The sequence below is a fragment of the Melanostigma gelatinosum genome (genome assembly GCF_949748355.1).
Source record: "Melanostigma gelatinosum genome assembly, chromosome: 21".
Lineage (NCBI taxonomy): Eukaryota > Metazoa > Chordata > Actinopteri > Perciformes > Zoarcidae > Melanostigma > Melanostigma gelatinosum.
In genome coordinates this window covers 20,089,085-20,099,571 of record NC_136654.1, presented here as the reverse complement: position 1 = coordinate 20,099,571, position 10,487 = coordinate 20,089,085, and the positions used below count along the sequence as shown (strand labels likewise).

The 10,487-nt window shown below is 40.4% G+C and overlaps 1 protein-coding gene across 1 annotated transcript; it reads right to left on the bottom strand.

Moving 5' to 3' along the window:
* Nucleotides 1-871: 871 nt before the first annotated feature.
* casp7 (caspase 7, apoptosis-related cysteine peptidase) lies at nt 872-9,727 on the bottom strand. Its single transcript, XM_079293258.1, has 7 exons — nt 9,605-9,727; nt 9,291-9,406; nt 5,352-5,503; nt 5,146-5,274; nt 3,920-4,095; nt 3,428-3,566; nt 872-3,336 (listed from the first exon to the last, which is right to left on the bottom strand). The coding sequence occupies exons 2-7, from the start codon at nt 9,404-9,406 to the stop codon at nt 3,110-3,112; spliced, it is 939 nt and encodes a 312-aa protein (XP_079149384.1). The 5' UTR covers nt 9,605-9,727; the 3' UTR covers nt 872-3,109.
* Nucleotides 9,728-10,487: the final 760 nt, after the last annotated feature.

Here is a 10,487-nt window from a genome sequence, read left to right as displayed (position 1 = left end):
ATAACAGTTTATAAAGATGCCAAATCATCACTTCATGAATTGTAGATGTTTGTCTCGATTGTATTTATTAAAATATGTGACAGTGGTCACGAGTGAAAGCTCACTGGCATGGACTGATAGCCACTTTAACAAACTTTTTATTTTTTATTTTTTTTAAATATGGGTAACGTGGGAGGGAGGTAAAGTGTTACCAATATGTTCATAGCAAGGCTAATCAGAAATTGGAGCATAAAAACACATGATTTGTGCAAAGATCGGTGCTATATAAGACAAGCAACATGTCTCACTGAAGTTTTTGCAGGTCAAATCCAGACAATTAAAGGCTCTAGCTAGGATAGATCTGCTATCTGATAGCCAATTAACCATTAAATAGCAAATTGTACTTCAAGGTTAATGCTGGTGATATTCTACACTTTTCTTATGGTCAACAAATCCACTGAAAGCACCAGAACCAACAATGGGTTTTCATCAGATGTTACTCAAACAGTAGTAAATAGTGTAAATGTGTTGGAGAGTAATTTCTGCTGTGGATTAAGGCACATTTGGTATTTCATATTTACAATAGCATTTTTTTTGTGGTATTTTTATGACAGCAGGAAAAATAAAGTAAAGAAAAATAACAAATAACAGAAAGCTGAGGATGTTTGTCTACTTATAGTATGGGCTGATGAAAATTACACCTAACAGTGGTTCTAACTTTTTATATGGATTTTTTTTTTTACAAGTCTAAACTACACTTTGAGTGTCTTCAATATTTGTTTTCGGTGATATTCAGTTTAAACATCTTCCTTGTTGTGGCCTTTTATTGTGTCTGTGTTTACAGATGCGCAAGAAATATGAAACAAAACGCATTAGAGAATAAATTCTTTATGTTCAATACAATAAAGTGTTTACATAAGCATTCCTCTGTTTTTGAAGTTAATTAAACAAGGTATTGCCCCAAATGAAAAAGAAATTGGGCCTGATTAAACTTTCAATGTAATACATTCATTCATTTTTCCAAATCTTTTCTAATATATTCCTGAGGACAACAGCATTTAACACCAGAAAGCATTTTAAAATTTTCCCCTGAAAAATATTTTCTCTCCCTCCCTCAGTTCCAATCGAAAACAAGTGGAGCAAACACACCTTTCAGCACAGGTTGGGCACCACATCGCTGATCAGAGATCCATGTGTCGAGTTGTGGCTGTATTGGACAAGTGCACTTGGTGTAGAACGGCCAACATTGACCAAAATTCTGGCAACTAGAAATATGATGTAAAAGTGTTATCAAAAAAAAAAAAATTAAAAAACTGATTAAAAATACAAGTGAAAAGGGGAAAATAAAATGACAAATTACGGCTCTTGGTTAACTTTTCCCCTAAGTTACTGACACATGCAATGGTGTGAATAATGTAAAAACATTGCAGCAACAATGATTGTGTGTTGCGGACATGTGGATTGTGTATGGTCAGACTTGTCACCACCAGTAATAGCTGCCTCTGTGATTGACAGACTTTGGCACATTAACACAGCGTATTTGCAGAAACAAACTTTGTGCAAGTTGAAATGACCATCAGCAAATGTCTACGATATAAAACAGATTTTATATTTTACCATAAAACTACTTTCTTTATGATTTGTGTCTTTCTAAATCAAAGGTCAATTAAAAAAAAAAAAATACAGGAAGACTTTGCTGGGTATCTGTTACCAGAGTGTAGTGTATGTTATGACAATGTACAACACTAATATACAGTAAAATGATGTGGTTTGGGCCCAAGTCCAGCTTCACAATATAATATTTCCCAAATGTATGACACAGTTTTTGACAGTTCTCTTTCTAGTGTAAAAATCATACCGCATGTATCCTTTTATTTATCAAAGTTAATAAAGAGGAATGTCTGACTTTAAAGATTAAAAAAAAGGGAAATTCATAAACTGATTTGTTGGACCGAGACAAATGCGTCTTCACTTCCTTTGGAGTGAACAACAAGCAAGTGAAGTCTTCAACATCAGGCTAATAAAATTGGCAAATTGCAAATAATCCTTGTTTTTGTGGGAGTGGACGATATACTATGCACTTGACCCAAAATCTCATAGAACTAATCACAACACAGCAAAAGATCACACCTTCCTAGCCATACGTATATGACATTCTTTAACATTACAAGAACCCACTTCATGGGACATTAAAGAACCTGAGGATGCCAGCATGCTGCTACCAACTTAAAACTTGCTAGGAAGGCTGAGACACTGAGCCTTTGGCGAAAGCATCGTCACATGTTTCTGCTCATTGGAGTGTTGTCTTTTTTTTCTGTTATCTCTTTTTATCTAACAACTGACAGCTGAAAACATTGAAACACAGATAGCTGAAAATGATCTGATCCATTTTCCAGATGCTTTTCCCCTCTTATGCATCAGACGGGGCTTGTGATCAAAGCAGCTCCCTCATCAATTCCTACAGTGATCAAAGGGTTTTAAACACTCTAATCACCTTCCTGGTGGGTATTTATACATAAATACTTTCGATATGCTTTTAAAACATTCAACTGTCACCTGTGTGTATTTTACTGTGTAATGGTGATGTACACTTTACAAATGCTTTTGGCTGCATTTGATCTCTCAGATCAAATGTTAATTATTTCTGAACCCATTTCATGTAATAAATACAAGAGCCATATTTAAGTGGAAGACTCCTGTCCACTCTCTACAGTTCCCTTTCAACATCCATTGCAAATGCTGGAAAATGGAGAGACACATATTCAGATATGATTCCCCAAACCCACAAAAAGTGGCAGCAAATTTTTCCGGGTTGGTGCGACAACATGGATATTTCACATGCCTGTCCAAAGAAGATCAGATCAAATGTGACGCCATTATTCCGAAGAATAACCTGAAGAAGAGGAAGAAGGTTCACCATCGGCACATGAACGCGGAGTGCCACTAATAATATTTTTCTTTCTTACGGAGTGCTTGTTTTCGGGCCCAACTACACATGTAAAATGTCATATGTGCTCCAAATGTGCAGTGTCATGCTGGACCTGAATCATCCCTGAATGCTTTTAATGCTAAGTTGCTACCTGAAACGGTCAGTCAGTCGGTCAGTCAGTCAGTCAGAAAGGGCTGGCGGTCAGTTGAAATACAGTTCTTTCGTCAGCATAGAGACCACGCAGGGAATCTGCTTCTTCTCACTGAAGCGTGGGTCTTCAGACCAGGACTCAAAGCTGGTGGCCACCATGTAGTTGACCCGTGTCAGGATCTGCATTATCTCCAGCTGCTTGCCAAACTCGTTGAGGACGTTGCAGAGCGCCTGAACAAACCAGGAGCCGCGCCCAGGGTTCCTCCATGAGTAATAACCTGGAAAATCAACAAGAGTCAGTACTGAAACTAATGGCTGCTCAACCAATACATCCGGCACAGCACGACTTAAAGGTGAAACTGTGTTTACCTGGCACAGTAGAGTAAGCAAAGAGGAAATCTGCCTCTACAGGGATCTTATGTCTTGGATTTGCATCTGTCTCCAGGGTATCGTTTGGCGGACCCGAATCTGTCTGTATGCCGTCATCAAATTCGGAGCCCCGGCAAGCCTGGTGAAGTAAATTAAATGACATTTCATTGTGATCCTGAGTAGCTTTCTCAACGATGATCTGGTGAAGCAATTGAAAATTAACTGTTTTTAAAAGCTGAGATGGGGCAAGATTTAACACAATAGCAATCATCTGTCCGTGGGGAGCAACTGAAAGCAGATTTAATCTGGCTTCTCAACAAAAACACACGTTTAAGTTACATGTTTTTGTCATTCAACCCTCGGGACGACCATTTGGGTCCAAAGGGCTGAACTTGACACAAATCTACAAGATAATTGAACAACATCTTTTTTTTTTATTTTTTTTTTACATCACACCATCTTTCGCAAATAAAACTCTTCAGAAATTCGTACCTGGATGAAGAAGAGTTTTGGCTTTCCGACTAAGCTTTTGCACATGTCCCCTCTGAACAATGAGGTCATGGACTTGATGGGCATGGCTCCGTCCGTTCCGTAGATCATGCCCTCCTCACCATGGCTTAGCAGGATACAGGCGAAACACGAGCTGTCACTATGGTCTTCCTCCGAGGCTGACCCATACACACACAGACAAACACTCAACTCTTAGCTCGGCTCAGGCCTCATTAAACTGAGATATATTGTGTGAAAAGTTGACATTTTAGCCGGCGAGTTGCACAGGAGAAAAGTGATCATCCGGAAGGGAAAAACAAATGTGCCGGTTAACGAGGATGTGTTTAATTGCTTTTACAACAGCCCCATCGGCTGTCTGACCTGGCGGTTTTAAGAAACAAATGTGCTGTAAAAGCGTTCAAGAGTCTTGCGTGCAAACGTGTGCATGTAGATCCCACTGCAACTTAAAGGGGAATCAATTTCACTGGCTCATAACTGTACTCCATGTGTATTAAAGCAAATTAATCCGGTAGAGCTAATGTCTGTCTGGTATTGAGATTCTTAACTTTCCTTAAAATTGAAACATTTTCACATTGATAAAATAAGGTAACCAAGATGCTGTTGCAAGTACGATTACTGTACTGTGTTTTACTGCCAGTTTATTAGATACAGATACTTAAACTAATCAAGTGAGGTACAACAATCCTGCAATAAATCCTCTCTTCATGAAGGTAAGAACGATGAATGTTGTTATTCAACTTGTTTTGATTCAGTTGTATTGGGCCACACTAAGACGTGTTTGTCCATCCAACAATATATCAAAATGAGTCGATTAAATATAAGGAGCTCTCATCTTAATGTAACAAAATACAACTAAACAGTACTACAAACTGGAGCCTCTAAAATGACCACAAAGTGAAATCAACTTCTCTCCATTATCACCTTTGTGGTGGAAGGATTCAATGCAGAAGCGTTGGATTAGACTGCATTCGTTTTGGTGTATTAATAAACTGGCAATTGATTATATGACTTTTTACGGCGTGACTAGAATGTCAGTATGTGTATGAAGCAAGAAACCCGCCTTCCACCACTGAAAATGTTTTCATGGCCTTTCCAAAAGCTTTCTCTGTTTCATATTTGTTAGGATCGGTATTGGCATCCTATCAGTTCAACATTGTTACTTACCCCCATGAAAGAAACATGAAAAGTGTAAGGACTTCACTACTCACCCTCTCGTAGAAGACTCTCCATCTTCTCACATGTCTGATCATTGTAGATGAAGACATCGAAGCCCAGGCTCTTGAAGCATTTGAACAGCTCTCCTGCGTCTCGGTCCGTGCCGTTGCGTACATTCATCCCTGCCAAGACAATCTGCTCAGATCACCTTTTCTTTTTGAATCGGGTATACACTGTGTTTGAAACATGCTCGCCGTACCTGTCTTTTCATCAAAGTTTTTGTTGTTGATGATGATGCACTTGCCCACTCGTTGGTGGCTCATCTTATACTGGAATGTTGGTGAAACGATTCTGTAATGGCTTTCAGAAGAGTAGTCCTGCTCCCGCGTCTGGCCATCCTTTTTCTTCTTACTAATAGAGTCAAGGAGAAATAGGGAATCACGTGTTCATTCAATAACTCCAGCGACAACTGTACATGTTTAAGACTTCACTTAATACGTATGCACGACATTAACAACGATGGTTACGCGCATGCGCACTAGTTAACACACACAATGGGCAAATTGTTCTGTGTGCAGCCTGTGGTACGTTCTGAGTAGAGTGTGGCCAAAAAGACTGCACTGTCAATGCCATCTGCAAGTGCCAAAGTCTCTCCTGCTAAGGTGCTTCGGACAACTCTCCTGATCCTCTTTCACTGCCTGCATATGGGTGAAAATCGTCCATTCTCTCCCATAAGCATGACCAGGTGTCCGACTGAGTCATGCCTCCGTCTGGAAGGTTTCCCATCGAGGAATCACTGAACACCACTAGTTTCAGCGAGCTGTCTCTTCCCAAGTGCTGAAACCTCAAGATCACCTCTTCTGATTTCAGTTTCCTGACAAGTTTGTTTGCAGAGTGCAGAGTCTGATCAGTAGCATGCTTTACACTTGATGCTAGGATGGATATGTCACACATTATGTCGGGTCTACTCTGCCTTGCTACACACAATATTTGGCCAATCTTCGACTTTAACATGTCAGCCTCAGCGTTAGAGGAGCCTCTCGCTGTGTACAACAGGAATGGGTTGTAGATTCTTTATGTAGATACTTTGTTGCACTTGTATCTCATCCTCTAAAGAGTGAACCTCCATTCCAATGTGGCTGAAGCTGTTGTGCGCTTCACGTCCAACTTGAAAAGCAACTCTCAAGTGAGGGATGACTGTTGTGGAGAATGTTTCTGAACCACCCCAGATGAAATCATCCACGCGACAAGCAAGGAGCCCCATCACATTGCAGGAGTCATCCAGCCAGTAGAACACTGGCTGGATCAACTTGTGACACAGTCGCTCCCAACTGCTGCATAGTGTCTTTCACTCTGTTGTACCAATACAGAGAAGCATCTGGTAGGCCATAAACACACCTTTTTTAACTCCCATAGAATTCCTTTGCTCTGAGCTTCTTGGGGAGGACGGATATAGACATTTCGGATGAACTCTTTGCCTTGTAAAAAGACTGCTTTAATTAACTCAGTAGCCTACTGAACATCACGGACAGTTAACACTTCATGGTAGCGTTGTTTAAAATTTTAATTTCTGCAATTGTATCTACTTTTGAGCTGTACTTAATGCTCAATGTTTTAAGTTCAGCTGGTCTTTTGAAAGCTTGCGACTTGTGTGGACATAAAGTTGATGTATAGAAGTCGCATGAATCAAATCTACAACATTATTACACACTAAAACAGTGAAAGGGATGTAACTAACAATGATGATAAGAACAACAAATGGACAGGCCATTTGATTTTTCAACTTCCGTAATGTTAACTCTCTTATCTTACATGGCAGCTTCTTGCAAAAGTGAAACATTTTCAATAAAATATTCTTGACTCTTAGAGAGCCAAGCCCAAATGTTTCCACACGTAACAGTTACTTCATCATAAGCAAATGTCAAGACTTCCAATGCAAAGAAAACTCACGTGAAACTGACTCACTCTGATCCACTTACTCAGAAGCCAAAGAGTACATACATTTTCAAATAAGGCATTAAAGTCGCAGCCAAATTTGATCGCAGTAATCCACCATCGGAAGAAAGAAGAAACTAGAACATTGTTGCTCAGTGCAGATAAAAAAATAAAATCCTAACCACGTCAAGGCAGGTCGAGCGAGAGTAAATCTTCCACGGGAGGCACTTCTCAAAGACCTGTCATATTTCCATTCATTAAAAGATGCATCCAGACAGCAAAGCCAACAGTTCGGGGCTCAGAAAACCCAGGCGTGTTCCAGAAGAGCCTCGTCATCAAGTTACTCAACCACGGGAACAATACACGGCAATGCGCACCAAATGGCTCATGCACATACTCACAGGCAGCCCAGCCATATTCAAATCAACATGTGATCCAGAACTTTTCGCAGCCCCCCCCCCTCTGCTGTGGGCTGGGCATGGCAGAAAGAGTAGCAGGTGGGAGGACGGTGAAGAGGAATACGAGGCGGTTGTGTCCTTCTTACCTGGGTTCGTCATTAAGCGCTACGCCACTCTGCATCTGAAATGCGTTAGTTTTGTCTCCTTTCTTCTCCTTTACTTGCCCCCCCCAAAAAAGTTAGTTTCTCCAGATCTGGCAGCTTAATTGTTGGCTGTGTGCTAGGATACTGACATGCTCTCTGTACTGGATGGACACCTGACTGGGCCAGCGGGTGCTGAGGACGGGGGCGGCGCACTGTGAGCTACCTGAGTCAGCAGCCTCGCCACCACACCAGTGCTTTCTAAAGGCCTATTCACACATGGCCCCTGTGCCCCTGTGCAACAAGTTGCTCCTCTGCTGACAGGGACATAATCCACCTGTACCGGCACACATACTGTGAGAGCCTTATCACCTCAACTTTAGAGCTTGATGCACAAGAAGATGTACGGCTAAAAAACATCTATTTCTGCTTGCTAAACACCTCAACATCCGACATATAACCAAGAGAAATCGTATTTATCAACCGTCTTGGTTGAAAGCAAGATTTAGCCGAAATCCAAACAGTTCAAAAGATACAGACAGTTATCGTTACAATCTGTATGGCATTATACACCAGTCATTTACAGATGACATGGTATGATAGGCATGACTGAAGAGACATCACAAGTTATTCTGTTTCGAATGAAAGACACACACACAAGTACTGTAGATGAGTTGGTTTTACGTAATACTTCTAAATATGGAGGTCATCTTTGCTACCAGATAACCACGACTAAGTGGCAAATAAACAAACCATTCAGCAGAGGAGGCCTACGTAACTCCTTGATATACAACGTGTTGTCTTTAATCAATTCAGCCTGTTTTAAAAAGGCACTTTTATTCGTTTGCAATCTAAAATGACAGAGCACACGGGCTCTTGTTTCATTACCACTGTCTGGGAGAAACAGTTGACAAATGTTCCCCCCACTGCAAAGGTTCACGGCGCCACCTTGTGTATTAAACAGGAACAAACAGAGTCACTGTCACACTCTTAAAGCAGACGTTGGGAAAAGGCCCACGTTCTATGACATCACACTGAATTAACATATCCACAATTTTAGACTTTGTTGGAATACAGTCTAATTTTGAGCGGCCACTTGAGGACTGACATCGGTCCCAAAATTGATTTTAACATAATTTCAAAGCTCCTTGCCCCGTTACACTAACTAGGTTATCCAAAAACTGGGTTGCTGTGTCAAATCAAGGGTAATATTTTTCAAGCTTTCAAACCAGTGGCACTCTCTTGTACAAGCAATCTTACCACAGAGACGTTTTTCATCTCTTGTTATTAGTAATTGTGAATAAGTAACAGTTTGAGTATTTAAACACGAGTATGTGTGCACATATAGTTCATTTATAAGTGGTATAGCACCACAGCAATAGTTCTACAACCATCACTTGAGAAAAATGTGCATTTAAGAGAAATATTATGATAATTGGCTGTTAAACAAATCACAGTTCATTTCAGATTCTCCTAAACTGCAGAAACAGTGAACTGCACTAAAACAATGCCTGGGGTGAAAATCGGAACAACAGGACAGAGGAGGAAACTGCCATGAACGAAAACATGGAAAGGCGGAAGCGAGAAAAAACAAACAGAACAATGTGAGATAAATAGGACTGCGGCTGCAATATTTTAAGTGAATTAAATCCCTTGTGGACTTCCTCTCAATGATGTATGTCTTCACGTCTTCAGACTACTGGAAAAGTTGAAAAAGGAAGTCACCCAAAGATGAGAAATCTTCCTCTGCGGTCAGGTTTGGCGTCCGTCTGGTCTCCCGTCAGCTTAACTTCCTCCACATCAGCTCCAAGACCAGTTGGCTCAGCAGGTTCTCCAGCCATCTGCAGTCAGATGAACCGATTCGTTTACTGTACATGATGCCACCAGTTTAATACGCTGTTGTTTCATTCAACGTGTTAGCCGAGTGTCTGATTCAGTTAGCTCAGCGCTCGAAACGCGTCAGCCAAAAACAGATTTTTCCGTTTAGAAACGGCTAGACAGCATGAACGTGCACTCGTTCGTGTAATATATTATGTCACCTTAAGTACTGCACACAAGTTGGTTGTGGATCTTTTTTTCCTCTCCAAAGTTTAGGCCAAGTTCCTGTTCCTCAGAGAACTTGAGAAAGCGAAAGTAGCAGAACGTATATTCTCAGGGGTGCGTAATTACGCCAGAGCACTGCGTCCGAGCCCTGCGTCATATTCATATGCACCTATGATATTAACATGTTATCAAACTCCACAGTTTATCACAAAAAAAACCTCCACAGTTCATCCAACATATCAGGTATGATATATAACTGTAATAAGCAGAATAAAGAATATTCATGTGTCAAATATTTTTTGATAAAACATGAGAATGCGTCATATAAATTCCCCATCCCATTTTAGTTGGCTGACTACCATAAAGGCCCTGATTTACTGAAAAATACTGTATGTTTTGTACTGTTGTACTTGTCACCCAAGTACTTGTATCCCTAGTTTACAGAAGTTCCCTATTTGTTACATCAGCAACAAAATCAGATTTGTCGAATAGTGCATCCATCTATTAAAAGGGACTTAAACCATGAGGAACTTTTGTACATTACTTTTATTGGGAATTAATGCCCCCTTTTTGTGTGAGTTTGCTTAACTTTGTTGTCTGTTAAGTTGTCTATATATATTGTTTCTTGTATGTCAATATTTCAAGTGTATCAAGTGATGCTTAAAACCAGAGTTAAATTATTTTAACATACTTAGCTGAAGAAGCTAAGTAAAACGGTGACATAATATATGACGCTTTTATGTGTTAGTGTCGAGGCAAGATGCCCAAAGTTGAACTAGCTGTCCAACTCAGGATCATTACACACATACACTGACATCTGACCTAGCTGTCTCTCTCTCTCTCTCTCTCTCTCTCTCTCTCTCTCTCTCTCTCTCTCTC

Excerpts from the sequence above, each read along its gene's own strand:
- casp7 (XM_079293258.1), bottom strand. The coding sequence starts at position 9,406 with ATGGCTGGAGAACCTGCTGAGCCAACTGGTCTTGGAGCTGATGTGGAG. Across the intron at positions 5,504-9,290 it reads GGAAGATTTCTCATCTTTGG|TAAGAAGAAAAAGGATGGCC; the intron begins GTGACTTCCTTT and ends TGACTCTATTAG. Across the intron at positions 4,096-5,145 it reads GGAGAGTCTTCTACGAGAGG|CCTCGGAGGAAGACCATAGT; the intron begins GTGAGTAGTGAA and ends TGTATGGGTCAG.